Raw genomic sequence first — 19,670 nt, 5'->3', positions numbered from 1 at the left:
CAGCACCATATATGTGTTGCATCTCTAGAAAGATTGTAATCGTTGGGAGAAACCAACACAGCTACCATACACCACCTTGGCGACAGTGGGAAAGAAAAAAACCCTTTTAACAGGAAGTGTGATGTTAGGCCAGAACAGAGTTCACTGCTGCTGGTGGTTGGATGATTCTGGAAAAGACATTCCTTCATTCATTGTTTTGCTGATTTAAATGTTATCAAATATTCAGCAAACTGTCCTCCTCTGTATACAGATATATATATATATATATATATATATAATAATAATAATAATAATACATTTTATTTAAAAATAGCGCCTTTCAAAGCACCCAAGGACACTGTACAACAGATAAAAACACAAAAACTGAAAATATACACAATAATAGTAAAAATAACAGATAAAAGTTAAGAACATACAGTGGTTTAAACATAGGCAATTTTAAACAGATGAGTTTTGAGGGTGGACTTAAAAAGAGGGAATGAAGTAATGTTTCTGAGGTCAGGGGGTAAGGAATTCCAAAGTCGAGGGGCAGAGCAACTAAAAGCCCTGCCCCCCATTGTGATCAGACGAGCGGAAGGAACGGAGAGAGAAAGAGAAGATGAAGATCGGAGGCACCGGGATGGGAGGTACATCTGTACTAAATCGGAGAGGTATGGTGGAGAGAGAGAATGAATAGCCTTGAATGTATAAAGGATTATTTTAAAATGGATGCGAAATTTAACCGGGAGCCAGTGAAGCTGCTTCAGGATTGGGGAGATGTGGTGGGTAGAGGAAGTCCTAGTAATAATACGGGCAGCAGAATTCTGGACACGTTGGAGCTTGTTGATGGATTTTTGTGTAAGGCCAAATAATAGTGAATTACAGTAATCAAGTCGAGAGATAACAAGATTATGGACGAGAATGGCAGTGGCATGAGGAGTGAGGAAAGGGCGGAGGCGATTGATATTACGAAGTTGAAAATATGCTGCACGTGTGACATTATTGATATGTGAATTAAAAGATAATGTGCTATCAAGAAGGACACCCAAGCTTTTCACAGAGGGAGAGATAGGGACCAGCGAATTATTGATGGTGAGAGAGAAATTGTTAATTCTGGAGAGCAACCGTATACAGTATATATATATATACTGTCTATATATGGGATCTATAAAGCAGTGGCTTTGTCTCATCCCCATTGGTCACGGCTCCGGAGGTTTCTTCCTGATAAAATGGGGGTTTTTCTTTCTCACTGTCGCCAAAGTGCTCGCTCATAGGGAGTCATGATACAGCACCAAATCACAACAATAGTCGCCTCAAGGTGCTTTATATTGTACAGTAGACCCTACAATAATACATACAGAGAAAAACCCAACAATCATATGACCCCCTATGAGCAGCACTTTGGCGACAGTGGGAAGGAAAAACTTCCTTTTAACAGGAAGAAACCTCCAGCAGAACCAGGCTCAGGGAGGGGCGGGGCCATCTGCTGTGATTGGTTGGGGTGAGAGAAGGAAGACCAATGAATTCAGTTTAATTTATATAGCGCCAAATCAGTCACCTTAAGGTGCTTTAGCGTGGAGGATTAACTACTGGCTTTAGATCCAATACAATGAAATGCTAAAATGTCTAAAACCAAACAAAGAAAAAAGAGCTTTTTGAATTATCATCTTAAATGATTGTCTACTTATCAGAAAACCATTTATTTCCACACTTCTTGAGCAACCTCTCAAACATTTTGTTCTTCTTTAAATGTCACATTTATAATTGTGGGGTTTGACAAAAACTTCTCCACATTCCCACAAAGGGCTCACCTGTGATTGGTGTTCAGCTTATATCACAGCAACAGATTTCTTTCAGGCTTTTAATATTTGGTCATTTTATTGTTTTATAAATCACAATACGATTCACATCAGATGAACCGTTAGAAAGAAACACTGGTGAGTAAACAGAGGAATCAGGAAAGGCTGTTCAGCTGTGCTGCTGAAGTTTAATGTTCATGTTCAGTGTTTGGAGGCTCAAAGGAAGGAGGAACTACTCACTTTGATGGACAGTTACTGCATTAAATCAAAGGACAGCTTGGCAAGTCAGTTCTTAGTTTCTTAGTTAACTAAGTAAACTGAACCTTTAAAAATGTGATCAGATACAGGCCGTGCTCATGTTGGCGGTGAGGACTAAACATCTGGCTCCAGAGCTCAGCTGTCTGTGGGCTCCAGTGTTTCCTCTGCAAACAGGACGGTGTGAGCGGCTCTCTTTGACGAGGAGCTTCTGATTAAACAGGTTTCTGTCATCATGTGTCAATCTGAAGGATAGTAGAGCAAATTACATGCAATGCTTGTAGCCACTGCGTGCTACTTGTGTTAGGTTTTTATGTGTTGTGGTTATCTGTGTGCGACTACACGGCAGATTAACTTCAGTGTGTCTGTGGATCCGTCACTCTGGTGTCCTGCCTTTGATCTGCTGTCTGTTGTCACTGCTCAAATATTTCTTACAGTTATTTGAGTTTGATAGGTTTGTGTATTTGTTTATTTAAAATCTTAATTTTGGTTCCAGTTTGGATTCAGGAGACAGACACTATCTCTACTTTCAAGATTAGGCTTCAAACTTTCCTTTTTGCTAAAGCATATAGTTAGGGCTGGACCAGGTGACCCTGAATCCTCCCTTAGTTATGCTGCAGTAGATGTAGGCTGCCGGGGGATTCCCATGATGCATTGAGTTTTTCCTTTCCAGTCACCTTTCTCACTCACTATGTATTAACAGACCTCTCTGCATTGAATCATATCTGTTATTAACCTCTGTCTCTCTTCCACAGCATGTCTTTATCCTGTCTTCCTTCTCTCACACCAACCAATCACAGCAGATGGCTCCGCCCCTCCCTGAGCCTGGTTCTGCCGGAGGTTTCTTCCTGTTAAAAGGGAGTTTTTCCTTCCCACTGTCACCAAAGTGCTGCTCATAGGGGGTCATATGATTGTTGGGTTTTTCTCTGTATCTATGAAGCGCCTTGAGGCGACTTTTGTTGTGATTTGGCGCTATATAAATAACATTGAATTGAATTGAATTAATAGTGTTCATAAAGAGACTAACAGGACCATCATTAAAGAGCTGTTTGTGCTTTGATCTGTGCTTATTAGTAATTTTTGTTTCCATAAAGAAAACACTTTGATCAAATATTGATTATCAACTATCCTGAATATAAAAGTAGTAATAGTATATGTTCATTCTGTAAAAGACACTTTCACTGAAGTAGAAGTACAAATGTTACGTGTTAAATATACTTGAGGCATTAAACTGTAAACCACAGCTGGAGCTGTTTCACTGTCAACCACAGTTGATTAGTTACATTGTGTTATATTAATGCTACATAACATCAGATCTCTATGAAACATCACTGTGAAAGATTGATCTGTGCTACTGATCAGTAACTTTGTGTCTTTTTGATGATTTGTTGATGTTTTGAAGGTAAAGTTTGACGACTTTGTTATTTGTGTTGTGCACGTGTGGATCTATCACCGGTCTCTCCTGCTCAGTGTTTGCTGCAGACTCTGTATTTTGACCAGAGTTTACAGGAGCTCGATGTACCTGATCCTGGTTTTGTTTTTTAAAACCATGAAGGCTGTGTAATCCTGTACAGATGAACGGGACGGCTGTGCAGTCTAACCTGACTCTAAGTGCACGGAGCAGACACCTGCGTGGGTTTTTGAAGTTACAAGCAGTTGCACTCGTGAAATGAAAATATTTGCTCCGATTATGTTTTTTCTCTTCACGTGTGACTGATGATAACCAATCACTGCACAGCCATCTGCCATGACAACACGGGGTCAGGGCAGGCAGAGCTGCGACACACATGATGTTAATAATAAGCATTCAGCACGTTGGTGGCACAACACACATGATCACACACATGCTGTGAAAACACATTTGCCCTTTTCATGACTTCTTAGTTATTTGCACATTTCTCACACTTACATATTCCAGTTTTAAATAAAGATTTCCTTCATCATGCCTGGATCTACACACAGACATGATTATCAGCAGACCTGTGGATCAAGAAATCACTTAGAAGCTTTCTGACAAAGTGAAGTGGAACAAAAGATCCAAAAGCATCTAAAGGAAATCATGAGAAACCGATGAGTCACTGCAACAGTTCATGTCCTGAAGGTTAAGCACACGTGTGCTGTGGAGCTGAAACACCAGCAGCTCCACCTCTGAGTGGCTCAAATGAACAAAAAGACTTCAGTTTGATGTCATCTCATGAAGCTGTTCTTTGCCCACTGAAACATTTATTAAGGCTGAATTCATTTTCCCTTTTTAAGCCTTTTTCTCTGTTAACTGAAAAACTGCATTTCGTATCTACTCAGGTTATTTTATCTAAAAAGATATTAAAATGTGTTTGATGATCAGAAAGTGTGTTAAGTGTGACAAATCACCAAACTGCTTTTTCACAGCACTGTGTGTGTTCATGAAATTCATCCCTATATCCATGTTAAAACACAAATGAGCTGTTTCTACTCAGAGTTCTGAACGTGTTCACAATCATTGATGTTACTGTGTTACATCACTTTCTGCAGAATAAGAAAAGATCTTTGAATTTGAATTCATACAAATGAATTTCAAACACAGCCACTCACCAACCTCACACTGGGCTGCTTCCTCCAGAGCAGAATACACTCCACAGGAACAACTGTGAGTGAGTGAGCACACATCCAAGCACACTCACCTACACACTAAATACAATCTGCAGAATCTTACAGTTAATGTCAGCACGCAAGTCAAAGCTGAGAATAAGATTTCTATCAACAACATCAAGAACAAAAGCATCTCTCCTCAAGGACAGTTTAACCCCCGCAGCATCACCACATCAACAAACAGCGTCATGTCCATGTTAGAAGATGATACTGTCTGCATGATGATGATGCATGATGATACTGACTGCACGCTAACAAAGGTAAACTTGGTGTGTGTGGATGGACCTACCTGAGAGAGGGGAGCAGGCTAATGCAGAGGGCTCTGCTCTGTTTCTGAGTGCAGCTTTATACTGGCAGCTCTGCATGGCTGCGTTTGCCTCTGATTGGACAGATGGTGAAGGAGGGCTGCACTGGCAGCCAATACTTGAGCTTTCTGTGATGAACACAGTCGAGCTGAGAGGAGATCATCCTGTCCTTTTGGACTCGTTCTATCTACACTGGGACTGAAACACGTGCTTATTTCTTCTCTCTGGGAGGAACATGAATTTAAATTTCACTACTTATCTTTGAAATTAAACCTAAATTAAATTCAGTTCAGGTCACTTCAGTTTGGTTTTATTTATATAAGCTATAGACCCCACACTAATGCAGAGAAAACCCCAACCATCAGAAGACCTGCTGTGAGCAAACACATACAAGTGTATCATGCTATCATCCTATTGCAGCATCACTAAGGGAGGATTCAGGGTCACCTGGTCCAGCCCTAACTATATGCTTTAGCAAAAAGGAAAGTTTGAAGCCTAATCTTGAAAGTAGAGATAGTGTCTGTCTCCTGAATCCAAACTGGAAGCTGGTTCCACAGAAGAGGGGCCTGAAAACTGAAGGCTCTGCCTCCCATTCTACTTTTAAATACTCTAGGAACAACAAGTAGGCCTGCAGAGCGAGAGCGAAGTGCTCTAATAGGGTGATATGGTACTACAAGGTCATTAAGATAAGATGGGGCCTGATTATTTAAGACCTTGTATGTGAGGAGCAGGATTTTGAATTCTGGATTTAACAGGAAGCCAATGAAGGGAAGCCAAAACAGGAGAAATCTGCTCTCTCTTTCTAGTCCCTGTCAGGACTCTTGCTGCAGCATTTTGGATTAACTGAAGGCTTTTCAGTTTTACGATCATGTGATTAGTAATAAATACATGAAATAGGTTTTCAGCATAATTCTGAGACAGGACGTTTCTAATTTCAGAGATGATGCACAAATACAAGAAAGCAGTTCTGTATTTGTTTAATATTTGCATTAAAGGACATCCTGGCCACATCTCACTGAGGCCAAGGCGAGGACACACAGACTGACAGGACACCATTTCTAAGATTGTCATGGCCAAATACAACAGTATCAGTGAACTGAGGTCTAGCAGGACGAGCACACAGTCCACTGTCAGAGAAGATCATGTGTAACCTTCACTGAAGCTGTTTCTGTGCTGTGATCAATCAAGAATGGGCCTGCTGTAACTGGCTCCCTCTGTGGACATAACCAATACAGGACGATGGAAGAGGCGCGGCGTTTGGGGTGTGGAAGCATTCCATGCAGTTTCCCAGGTCCAGACTGAGCAAACGCAGCCATTTACTTATTCCAGCATGTGTGTGAAGTGCGGAGTAGGAGTGAGCTCCCCAATGTTTTTGGGAAGCCTTGTTTTCTCCTGTGTTGTTAGACCAGGGAGGTCAGACTCAGACTCAGAATCATGTATATGCACAGACACATACAAGGAACTTGGTTCCGGTAGATGGTGGTTCTGGTTCTGGTTGCAGCAGGTCAAAGAGTCTGTGTCCAGGGTGTGAGGGGTCTGTGATGGTTTTCCCTGCCTGTTTCCTGGTTCTTGAGAGGTACAGATCCTGGATGGAGGGCAGGGGGGCGCCGATGATCCTTTCTGCTGCCCGTACAGTCCGCTGCAGTCTGCTCCTGTTTAGTGGCTGCACCATACCAGACTGTGATGGAGGAGCACAGGACAGACTCAATGACCGCAGTGTAGAACTGGATCAGCAGCTCCTGTGGGAGACTGTACTTCCCCAGTTGTCTCAGGAAGTACATCCTCTGCTGAGTCTTTGTGAGGATGGAGTAGATGTTGGTCTCCCACTTCAGGTCCTGGGAGATGGTGGTACCCAGGAACTTGAAGGTCTTCACAGTCGACACAGGGCTGTCTGATATGGTGAGGGGGACCAGAGTTGAGGGATGTCTCCTGAAGTCCACTGTCATCTCTACAGTTTAAAGAGTGTTCAGCTCCAGATTGTGCTGACTGCACCAGCCGCTCAACTTCCTGCCGGTATGCAGACTCATCACCATCCTGAATGAGGCCAATGACGGTGGTGTCATCTGCAAACAGTCACTGGTGTAGAGGGAGAACAGTAGTGGTGAGAGGACACATCCTTGAGGGGCACCAATACTGAGGGACCGAGTTTCAGATGTGATCTCCCCCAGCCTCACTTGCTGCTTCCTGTCTGACAGGAAGCTGGTGACACGCTGAGCTGGGAGAGTTTGGAGGGGAGAAGTTCACAGAGGATCACCATCAGCGTTCACAGAGAGCTGAACCATCTGAAGAACAGGAAGAGCCACGTGAGGATGCTCTTCATGGACTACGGCACAGCGTTCAACACCATAATAGCAGACATGGTGCAGCATTTACCAGGGCAGAGGTGGAGGATTTGTCCGGCTGGTACTCAGACAGGAACCTCAAGCTGAACATCCTTAAAACCAAAGAACTCATAATGGACGTCAGGAGGCTCAGACCGATCAGAACGAATCTGTCTGCACCTTCAGGTTTATGGGGACCCACACCACCATCGCCGGGGTGAAGAAGGCCCAGTAGCATCTTCCTCTCTGCCCTGAGGATGAATAACCTGGACCAGCTGGCTTCTACCGCTCATCGGGGGCCACGACTGAGAGCAGGAAGGCTGCATAGAGGGCCAGTAACACCAAAAAAATCATGGTCTGCCTTCTGACAGGCCCTCGCCAGATCCTCCTGTCTCAGGCGAAGCAAAGCCAGCACAGGTGAGCCCTCACACCAACACCTGTTTGACCCGCTCCCCTCCAGTCAGCCCCTCAGGTCAGTCAGGTCCCACATCTCCAGACTTACTAAAAGCTTCTTCCCCTGGGTCATCCAGACAAAAAAACACTATCCCCCCACACCCCTGCCCACTCACCTCACCAATCAGAGCCATGGTCTGAGTAAAGGCCGCCTCTGAGGCCACTCACACATGGACTCAATACTCAGACCGAGTCCTTTTGCACTGCTTCCAAGCACTTTGTTCTCCAAAGTGTTCCTTTGTTTTCTATCTGTTCCTCATGTCTGATTGTTTATATTTGATTCCTGTACAGTTGGTGTGGAGCTCACATCATTTCTTTGTCCATGTACAATGACAATGAAGGGCCATTCTTTTCTATTCTGGGTATTCCTGATAATAAGAAGTTATGTGAGCTGGTAAGGATTTGTTTTCTTTAATGGTTAAAATGTTATTTCTGAAGAAATTCATGAAGTTCTTAAGTTTAAACAAATCCTCTGCTCAACAGACCGACTCTCTGTCAGCCTGGCCACAGTGCTGAAAAGAGTTTTTCTTATTTGTTCTTATTTATTAGTCTTTACTAATTAAAGTTTGAGTTACCAGATCAATGAGCTTAAGCCTCATTTTTGTGCTTCTGTACAGCATCTAAAGATTCTTTTTCTTTTAAAAACGGTAACTGTTACTTTATTGTTGTGTGGCTTAACATTAGAACTTTAATATCAGCTACTACTGTCTTTTATAATGACTATCATTTACAAATTGACTGCATATTGTTTTAATATGACTTAAAACTAGCACGTGAGACCATAATATCTTTAGGAAAGTGTTAGCTCGTCCTAGATTTACCCACAGACTTTCAGAGAACTGGAAGTGTTTCCAAGGCCACTGGTTTATGTTAAACTGGTTTAAGACACTTTTATGTTTCTGAGAAGCTTCAACATTTTCATTAAGAGACTCTTTTCATAACCAACACCAATCCTGACATCCACACCCAATAACCGAACTGCAGTAAGCTTCCTGGTGCTTGTGTTTGTGTCTAACCAGATACTTACTCATCTCTTGGTCTCCAGTAACATTGTGACATAGTGGTGTGAAAAAGCCCCCTTCCTGAGTTCCTATTTCTTTGTATGTTTGCTCACACTTAAATGCTTCAGATCATCAAACAAATGTAAATATTAGACAAAGATACCAGAAGTAAACACAAAAGGCACTTTCTAAACGAAGGCAAACCCACGTGGCCCTGTGGGGAAAAGAGATTCCCCGTAAACCTAATAACTGGTTGGGCCAGGCTTAGCAGCAATCTGCTGCAAACTGCAATCAAGCATTTGCAAAACTGACAGTGAGTCTTTTACAGCACGGCGAAGAAATTTTGTCAAGAAATCGTTCAGTCTCTTAACCCAAGCAGCTGTTTTCTGATCTGCTGCTGTGAAGATGTTAGTGAAAAAGGTCTCTGTGTATAGCTGTAGTTCAGGGCCCGCAAGTAATTTTATAAATAAATAAATGAATGGCCGCACTTCAACCTTTGCTTGAGTGTGTTGCACTTCTTATTTTTAACACCAGGGGGAGCTACTGTCGATCAAGGCAGTTGCTCCACCAAAAAGGACAATCACAGAAGAAATTTACCCCCAAGTTACTAAACAGGTCAGAACCAAAGAAGCGAAAGAAAGTGAGTGCAGAAAACTTCAGAGACGGTGGGAGAGTGAAGATTTCTTCAAAGAACTCAAGACAAAGTGTGTCTGTTTGATCTGCACTGAGACTGTGGCAGTTATGAAAGAGTATAATGTACGACGTCATTATGAAACCAAACATCAGGCCTATGCATCCGACACTGGTGCTGAGCGAGAGCAGAAATTAAAGCAAAGAGTAGCTCTCCTGCAGGGTCAGCAACAGTATTTATTTCGTGCTCAAAAGGTCCAGGAAAAGGCTCCAATAGCAGCTATGAGGTCGCCCAACTCATCGCGAGACATGGCGAGCCTTTTTCAGATGGCGACCTCATAAAACACGGCCTCGTTAAAGTCACCGAAATAATGTGGAAAAAGTGCAGGACTTCAACAACGTCAGCATGTCCAGAAATCCAGTCGTGCGACGCACTGAAGACTCGTCAGCCAACATTAAACTGCAACTGTCTGATAAAGCTGTGCTTTTGATGTTTACTCCATCGCAGGTGATGAGAGCACCGACGCCACAGACGCCGCACAGCTGCTATTTTTTTTTTTGCGGGGAGTGGACGAGAGCTCGAGCTATATATACAAATATATCCCACAGTACCCGTGTGTTAATAAGCATGCATGTGCAGGTACACATGCTTCAAATATCAATAATGTGCATCAATTCTGTCACCACCCTGGTTTTGCGCAACACTTTCTTTATATGCACTGCGCACGCACACGCAAAGTCAGCTGATCTCATCTGATGCAGATCTGCTCCTTGATCAAGTGACATTTGATTTTTGCCACGAGTGGCGTCGGATCAGCACCGCGGCTGGATGTCCCGATTTACAAACCCAGCTGATACTCACCAGAATAATTTACTAAAATGATGCACTCCTGTTATTAAGTCCAGTTCAGTCTGTTAATGTTGATAACGGTTTCAAACGGACGTTAACAGGTGTGTTGCTGAGCCTAATAACTTAAATAACAAACTTGAAATGTACCCGTCCCATCTTTATTGTTTTTCTCTGTGCTGTAAATCTTCAGTCTAAGAAGAAATCTGCTGTTCTGAGAATGAGCTACCAAAGCTTTTTCTGAATAAATCAATAAAGATCCATTTATGGAAAGCTGTGATGAAGGCAGTTTGTCTTTAATTATATTCAACAATATAACACATTTGACCACTTTTAAGTGATTTTTCTAACTTTAATACACTAAAGTTAAGGTTATATACCTAATTTCTAGTAAGTGGCCCCTCCTATATTTTTATGTATGTGGCCCTCAGTGAAAAAAGTTTGGACACCCCTGCTGTAGTTGGTCAGCAGCACCTGTAGGGGGAGCATTTTTATCCTTCTTAGGAAAAGTGACCTTATCCAACAGAGCTGTGATGTTAGCTTTCCTTGATAGATCCGAGATCCCGTGGAGTCGAAACCATGGTACACACCCTGTTACTGTGGATGAAGACTGGAGCCTCACGAAAGTCAGTGGTAACACGTTTTATGGAGGGATGAATCCAAATTTGACATCTTGATTCAGTTAATTATGGTATGTTGGAGGTCAGGAGACAGTTAAAAAGGCTGTGTCATGGTTTGGGGCTGCGTTTGAGCCAGTGGTTATTGGGGAAGTATAAACACAGAAAACTACAGTGAGATGTGTTTTCCATCGTGCTACGGCTTCATTTTTCAGTTTGACAATGACGCCAAACTGTCAGTGCAGTAAAAACGTACCTCGCACTTTCTGTCAGCTCAGAGATTCGACCTCAACATTAGTGGAGCAGTACATGATCATCTGAGAACATCTGAAGTTAATGAGTATTCACCAGCTGCCCTCACAGCACTTTTGATGACGTGTATTTCTTGACGCAGCTAAAACCACAGGTGAAAACATCTATAGAGTTTCTGCAGTTAGCATACACACCAAATCTGGGACTGGATGCAGCAAAGAGGTTAGTCTTTGGGGGGGCTTGCCTTCGTTGATTTTTTTAAACACCATTCAGCCACTGATACTGAGAGAGAAGAAGCTACAGGACATTTCACTAAATTCATCCACCATTTCATGGATCACGCCTGACAGACAGGCCACAGTATCTGAGGAGGAGCTGTGTCAGTGTAGTACCATGAAACTGTGTGTGTGATTTGGTGAAGTGAAATTCAGAGCTCCACAGGGTACTGTGTTGTCTCCTCAGACTGTCAGTACAGCTCAGTCTGTGCTCATTCTGCAGAGGTTGCATGTGCTATTGACAGGCAGGAGCAGTGCTTAGAGAAATCATCTGCATGTGAACAAGAACAGAGGGCTAATGATCAACTTTAGAAGGAAGAGGCAAATGGTGTGTACTGGGACCGAGAGGTAAATGGACTGATTGTCATATAGCACTTTTCTACTCTCCCAGAGTACTCGAATACATACAACATGCCACATTCACCCAATCACACCCATTCTCACAAGCACCGTCTCTAAACTGGGTGCTTTTCTAACTACATTCACACACGCATGGATTCATGCACACTTGACATGCAGACTGGAGGAGCCAGGGATTGAACCAGCAACCTTCTGATCAGTAGGTGACCTGCTCTACCTCCTGAGCTCTACAGCACACAATGTTGCAGAAAAGTACAGCTACCCAAGTCCCTGATATATATATATATATATATATATATATATATATATATATATATATATATATATATATATATATATATATATATATATATATATATATATACACACACAGTGCCATATATATACAGTGTTGGGAAGGTTACTTTTAAAATGTATTCCATTACAGATTACAGAATACATGCCCCAAAATGTATTCTGTAACGTATTCCGTTACGTTACTCAATGAGAGTAACGTATTCTGAATACTTTGGATTACTTAATATATTATCATGCTGTTTACAACTACATGAATGTACTATTGCTGTGATTTATTACTGTTACTGAAGGTCCGCGACTCCGAACCGTAGTAAAGGGACCTCTGGCTAATACGGTGGGTTCGTGTCGGCTCGTAGCTGAAAACTAGCTTTACTTTGTTGTCTGGGTCAACTTTGCTTGCTAGAGACAGAGAGAGGCGTTGAAAGGCTGCTCCAACGGAACTTATTGTTTCAGAGGAAAACACGAACACGGTGTACAGTCGAGTCTTAATAGCTTACTTACAACTGGGCTCGTCAGGCTCTCTTCTTGGCTGCAGTGGTTATTATTATATTTACATGCTTCCAGCTCCCGTTTCTGCTCGATGACAGCTCGTACTTTTCCTTTTTCTCCCTCCCTCGCTCACAGACACATAACGGGTATGGCAGTCCATTCTCCCTGCAGCACGGACTACACTGCCTATGATGCTACATTCTTTAGAGCTATACCTGTAGCATTCTGCCTGTTAGCTTAGCACAACAACAACAACAGGCGCTCTCTCACCCAGGAAACACGCAGAGAGAGAGCGTCACCCTGTAACCATGGCAACGTAACGCTGCCGCCTGGAACAACAGAACATAGCTGTCAAACAAAACCCAAACAGTCCTGACCCGCCACAATATGAAACAGGGAAGTACCGCCGTGTAATCCATTTATTTCAACAAAGTAACTGTATTCTAAATACCACCTTTTTAAACGGTAACTGTAACGGAATACAGTTACTCATATTTTGTATTTTAAATACGTAACGGCGGTACATGTATTCCGTTACTCCCCAACACTGATATATATATATATATATATATATATATATATATATATATATATATATATATATATATATATATATATATATATAGGCCACACCCACTGGATTATAAGGCACATTAAGCGAAACAAAACAGTCAGATAAATCAAACTTTATTCAACTCATTCTTCTTGCTTCCTCCACTTCTGTACCATTGATTCATTAATGCTGTATTCTATCACAGCGGCTCTATTCCCATGTTGTTGCAGTATATTAATGACTAACCTCGTATTGTGGATGGATTATCTCAGTTGTTCTCCTGACTGAAGTTTGGTCCGTTTACAGCATCCTGCCATGCGATTGCATTTGTCTCTAACCATCAGAATCCCTCACATTAACTTTTATCAAGTGGAAAAAAGTTAGCGTTCATCCTCCAGCTTCACTGTGTTTAGTATGCTAACATAGCTGTGTAGCTAGTGATCACGTAGCACAGTGGTTCCCAAACTTTTTTTGCTGGGCCCCCCTTGTTTTACAAGAAAAATGTTCGCGCCCCCACCCCCCCCCCCCTCGCGCGCGCGCACGCACGCAAGAACATGTCCTCCAAAGGCAGAGGCGTCACGGTGTAATTATTTTACATGTAGTTGTTTTTTTTTTTTCCTGTGTAATAATATTTAACATTGCTATCAATACATTTTTCAAAAAATCCCTCTGCAAAATGGGTTCAAAAACATAAACAACTGTTGGATGCTGTTTGTCCGTGATTTGAACCGGGGGAACAAATTGTGGCAGGATCAGCCTGATATTATTTGTATCCCACTGTAACTTTACTGTATAAAGAGCTAGCATCTCCAACATGTCAGGAGTAGTTAGTCATTACAACAAGTGTTTGTGAACTACAAATCAAGAATGTGGGATACTGTTTGTCCCTGATTTAAACAGCCCAGCGCTGCTCCCGACGAAGGGAAAACCAATCCTGCAGGGAGACCTACCTCGGCACTTGTGCAGGTAAAACCAAAGGGAAGATGTGCTTCACCATATTTTCTAGTCTTTGGCTTAGAATGAAGTTGGTTTGGAAACATATTCAGCTATGCTTCATCTCCTGCTTTGCGTTTGTGTGGGCGCCCCGTGCTAGCAGTGTCCAAGCGTTGGTTTTTTTTTTTGTTTTTTTTCCCTTTTCATGCCGCGCCCCCCCTGCAATGGCTCTGCGCCCCCCCTAGGGGGCGGGCCCCACACTTTGGGAACGTCTGACGTAGCACATCATTATATACCAGCTTGTCCAACTTCAGTAACCCTACAAACGTCACTGCTGTTTACTTTTCTGTCTTCATTTATGTTGGAAGTGATAGCAGAGCTGTACGTTTTATTGTTTCAGAAATCTCTCAGTCAGAACATGCTATATCATGTTTAGCTAACTAGCGAGCTAACTTCCTGCTAACTAAACTAAAAAGCAGCAACGCTGATCATTTTATTAAAGGTGAAAGAATTTAGACAGTTTGTAACTCTCATTGGCGCCACAGTGTTCGTTTGACTTTGGGACCTGAAGCAGACAGAGTTTAGGACCCAGATCACTCCGCGAGGCTCCTGACTAGGGCAGTCGTAATGCTCCGACAATCCATCAAGCGGTGCAGCTTCGTAGCTTAGCAAAGTCGTACTAAAACATTTTTCTGATAGATTTTTGAGCGCTGTGTACCACATAAAATCGGTTCGAGGTCAGTAAGCACAACCAGAATTCATACATAAGGCGCACCAATTATAAGGTGCACTGTCGATTTTTGAGAAAATTTTAAGTGCGCCTTATAGTGCAGAAAACATGGTATATGAAGTCCAACACAAAGGCTATTTACAAAAAAGGAGTGAGCAGGTGCAGTCCCAAAGAAAGCTGATATTCTTGATATTCAGAAAACATTTAAATGAAAGGTAAAATCATCTAATCAAAGTTCAAGCTGACTAAATTATGAGCACGGACATCATAATAAAATGATATATTTAATATTTTTACAACAAAGGTTTTAATATTTTGACATGTTTATGCCCCGCCAATACCAGACTCTCCCATTCCAACTCCTAAAGTGCACTAGAAACAAGGACATTTGGTAGAGAACTGCCATCAGAAATTTAAGACATAGACTTGACCAAACAAATGAATTTAGATCAAAGGTATGAGCAGGTTGATTCACAGCACAGTACCATTTAATGCAACTCAGTTACAAAGCAACAAACGAACTGAATGATAAAATTTAAATTCCAGTGGCACAGTTACTAATAAACAAAAAGTCCATCAGGTGTTTCTATCACTCAAGAGAAGTTAAGGTTTCATAATGGCACGAATCACAATTTATTATAATTAAAGATTGGCAGGCTGAGAAGTACTACATTGGCTTGGCAGCAGAAAATGCATGCATGAACACATTCACCAGAAAAAAAGACAAAGAAAGAATCAAAGAAATGATTAGGAAGAAAAGTCACCTAACAAATTATATTCCCATTTCAGTTTCTCATTTTCCTGTTTGATTGAGCTTCATCTTCTCCATTTTGACCACTTCTGTAAATAAGGACTGTGCTTTCCATGCTTGTGGATGAATGTTGGCTTGTGGAGTCCTAAATCCTCCTGGTCTCTTTAGGTATCTGTAATGTCTCTGAGCTCTATGACCTTAGCTATATGCACCTTGGGTTGAAATACTTTGCTTCTGTACCCCTGTGGGTGGTATAAAAGATACTCTTCCCTGTTGATTTCATTTTCATCCTCATCATTGTCGTTATTATCAGAACTGTTGTCAATAATCACCAACTCCGCTTGAATGTCTTCCTCCTCCTCAGCATTCTCGTAGCCCATGAAGATCATTGATATGGGTTCTAACGTCAGCTCCCCTGGCAGAGTGCTGACAAGGTTCAGAGAGACATTATTTTCTGCACAAGAGGGTAAATCTTTGTTAGAGTCACCTGAGGTGCCTAGCAAGGGATCAAATTTATGGTGGACGAGTGAAGAACTAGATCTATCTAATGTTCTGTAGACTGGCTCTTTGGGTCCAGGCATTCCTTCAGGCCTGAGTTTAACTGAAACAAGCGCTGCTGTGTTTGGACTGCTTGTATCTGTCGTGCTGTTGGCGAATGCTCTTGGACACTTGGTGCTAAAGTGTGACTGGGGTATTAGAAAGGTCTCACACTGGGCCTGCTCTTGAGAGTGCAGTTTGGCCCCTTCTCCAACTCTTCGTACTTTTAAAGTCGAGTCTTGACTCGATAGAGGAGTTTTGTTTGGGGATTTTTGTTCCTGCAGGCCTTGGCTGCAGTGGTTTTTCTCTTTTAGGATTAGAGATCCATTTTGTAAGGGGCTGGGTTTTAAGTTTGTTAGTGATTTAGTTGATTTCCTTGGTGTTGATGGCCTATTCGTCCCTATATAGGGTACAGAATAGACAGGTAGATGGTACTGCACCTCAGTAGGTACATTCCTATCAGCGGCCTGATGCAGAAGCTCTTCTACCTCTGCAGGGGTCATCACTGTTTCACTATGGATTTTAGTTGTCCCTGGGTGCAGTGCATACACAGACTTACGCCCATCATCATACACCTTTATCCCATTCTTTTGGATGGTTTCTGGGATGATGGTTGAAGCTGACACCACATGACTTTTGCCTGTTTTCTTATCATTTTCCACACTGATCTTCATCGCAAATGTAGCTGGAATGAAAGACATAGATGAACTCTTAGGACATGTACTGGACAATGAATATTGTTCAAATAAAGTTCATATTGCTGAATTTTCTTCTAATGCTAGATTTGGAAGAGTTTTCTTTGTATTTAATGACAGAAAACCTCCCTCAGCACCTCATGAAAGCTCCTGCAGTCGTCATAGTGGCTAAGATGAACAGGCACATGGCTCAATACATGAGCCCAGAAATGGACTAGCAGAAACCAGCAGGAGAAAAGCACCAGCTGCTAGTAGACAGAGAGGGTACTCGAGATTGCAAGATCAGACTGAGCAACCTGTGCAACATCTCAACACGTTCTCACTCCCAAAGCGTCACATTTTACGCTAGGTGACAAATCATCAACATATTACGTTTTCGGCTACCCACCACGTTCCTAAATGACGACCTCGAAAAAAATGAGGAAATATGAGAACCGTATGGACTCAATCTACACATGTTCGCTCTTTTTCTTCAAATCGCTTAGAAACACGCTATTTAACATCATTACAGTCATGGTTAAGCTCAGGAAAAAGGTTATGGTTAGGGCGAGGGATAAGGTTAGGTTTAGGGCTGGAATACAGGGCTGGAACGTCTATTACCGCGGGAGCGTCATTGCACTGGATTTCGGCCATAACCCGCCGCGTACCATAACAACGCCGAAGGTCTCCTTTCGCGTTCCTCAGGAACGCTGCGGGACGTGACAAAACGTCGGCATGTTACGCCTCGGGAGTGAGAACGGGCTGAACATCTCCATCGACTACAAGAAAACCTGCGACTCAATGCCTGGGATGCTTAGAACTGTACAAGATGAACAAGTCCCTAAGAGCCATCATCAAGAACTCAGTGGGAATGTGGTGAACAACACTACAGGCCAATATGTCTGTGTAGGTTCTCAGTCATTAAGGCCACAGTAGGCTAAGGAGCTTGGAAACAAAGCCAGTGGACTTTTGTGAAATTTTGTGATTTTCACCTCTCATCCAAAAGACTTGTTTACTTTTAAAAACAAGTCCCAGGTATTCAAACACTAGTGGGGGTTGACCCTGAAGAGGGTCACTGACCCACTATCAATCATGTGCGTCATCACAAGAGCCAGGGTATGAAAAAAGGCATGAGTTATTAACACCAGGGGTTTCACAGGAAACCACTGTGAGACATGTGACATACTAAGGTCAACTGATGGGTTGAGGCACCTGGGAAGGGATCTGAGGACTGCATGGTCTATATTCCTTCTCTTTCAAATCATCTGTCGTCTTCATCCAAAGTGTAAACATTGGCATCCTCAAACGAGTGACCTGTATCCGTACAGTACAGCTAACTCTTGTCCTGTTGAGGTGGCTCTTCTATGTTGTGCAATTTGTTTATGGACTGGCTGTTTAGTTTCTCCAATGCAGAAGTTTTAAGCTCTCCTCCCTGCACCCCTCAGCATACACTATCCTGCTTAGCTTGTTTGTGAGTTTTGTCCTTGGATTACCTGTCATGGTTCTGGTCTTTCTGGTCGGGCTCTTTCTGTGTTTAGAGTTGGGTTTTGAGTAATCGTTTATGTTCCTAAGTTCTATTGATATACTTTGGTTTCTTTTTGTATTTTATGCTTAGTCTTTTGTTCGTGGGTCATCAGCCTGATGAATGGTTTGCCTTTATTAAGATGATTCTGTCTCCGAGCGTTTGGATTTGGGTCCCACACATCACACTCAGCCTGTTAATTCCACAGACCTCAACAGACCTAGTTTCCATCTACGGGTGTGCCGTGTCGGAAGTGCATTGGGATGTTGTGCTTAGAGTTTCTCTGACAGACCTGCTACATAAGGGATGACAGTGTCGTTCCATTTGTCATTCTGTTTCTCCCCAGTTGGTTTCTGACCTTCTTTCCTGTGCGTCTTGAAGACCCAGTTGGAATAACCACATATGATAACACCTTTCTTTATGTGTGTGTTCCCTAATGCTGTCCACAAACTTGCACTAAATCAGATAAAATCATATTGTCCTTTGATTTGGTTTCACTCTTCAATTGTATCCCTACAACTAAGGCATCAGAAATGGACAGGAAACAACTACAGTAACAAAAGGTTTTACGTACAATATAATTTTATGCTGGGGGAATGCATTTGATATGTGCTGCTTCAGTCTGTCTTACTACAACCATTGAAATGCAAACTGTGCATGCATGTATTCACTTGGTGATATCAAAAATGTATAAATACTGTAATTGATTCTAATCTGCTGCTGAGTCTATGTTACACTGTTGAAATTGAAGCTACGAGAACACAGGACACACACCAAGAATTCCTGTGGAATCACGCATGTTAATTTCACTTCGATCTGTGACAAAGTCACAAACTTTCTTTATCAGGTTGTGGGACAATAAACAGTTTCAGTGCTCTAAAGTACAGCCAGCACCTTAGAAATACAAAACAGCACTGATAATTCTGGAATTACAATATTTATTTTATGCTCTATTACTAAAATAGTAAATTAAGATTTGCTTCAGCATTAATTGCCTGTGCTTTTTACAACAGATTTATAGACTCTTAATCACCACGTCATAAAATAGGTCATAGGGACCATTTTCTGTGGAAAAATAATGATATAATCTGGGAAATGGAATAATGGAAGTATCCCCCTGGTATGTTGCCTGAGCTTTGTGGTAGGTCCCAGGCCTCTGGAAGAAGCATCTTCAACAAACTCAATAACATATTCAACAACAGTTTAACCATGAAGTCTAAGTTGAGTAACACTATGTAAGCAAGTCCAGTCCTGAGTATGCTCACGCTCAGTTAAGCATGTGTGTGACAAAAGAACCAGTTTTTATATCGTCTGTGGTCACGAATTACCCAACATTTTACTGAAAAATACAGGACAGCATGTTTTATCAGTAAAGGCAAACAAAAAGTCTACGCTTTCATTGATTTTAAATATTTCAGCACAGTTTTGGGAGGACAAGCCATTTTAAATAAAGAATACAGAT

General features: G+C 42.1%; 2 protein-coding genes across 5 annotated transcripts in view; both read right to left on the bottom strand.

Annotated features, from left to right (window-relative positions):
* The window catches only part of palmdb (palmdelphin b), a 70,510-nt gene that overhangs the window by 16,868 nt on the left and 33,972 nt on the right, over window positions 1-19,670 (bottom strand). The window contains exon 1 of one of the 4 annotated variants that reach the window (XM_085172664.1): window positions 4,951-5,051. The exons of 2 other annotated variants lie outside the window; for them this stretch is intronic. Coding sequence is in view for 1 of the 2 variants with exons in the window: in XM_085172665.1 (XP_085028791.1) it covers window positions 15,640-16,697 (1,058 nt within the window). In the remaining variant the exon portion in view is untranslated. Of the gene's footprint in view, window positions 1-4,950; window positions 5,052-14,989; window positions 16,698-19,670 lie in introns of those variants that run through there. One more of the 4 variants, XM_085172665.1, reaches the window with a different exon arrangement.
* Window positions 5,448-11,982, bottom strand: LOC146510879 (uncharacterized). Its single transcript, XM_085172723.1, has 2 exons — window positions 11,440-11,982; window positions 5,448-9,914 (listed from the first exon to the last, which is right to left on the bottom strand). The coding sequence occupies exon 2, from the start codon at window positions 6,910-6,912 to the stop codon at window positions 6,472-6,474; it is 441 nt and encodes a 146-aa protein (XP_085028849.1). The 5' UTR covers window positions 6,913-9,914; window positions 11,440-11,982; the 3' UTR covers window positions 5,448-6,471.

Source organism: Neolamprologus multifasciatus, chromosome 9 (genome assembly GCF_963576455.1).
Source record: "Neolamprologus multifasciatus chromosome 9, fNeoMul1.2, whole genome shotgun sequence".
NCBI lineage: Eukaryota > Metazoa > Chordata > Actinopteri > Cichliformes > Cichlidae > Neolamprologus > Neolamprologus multifasciatus.
The sequence above is the reverse complement of the archived record's forward strand: the minus strand, read 5'-3'. Positions and strand labels throughout refer to the sequence as shown.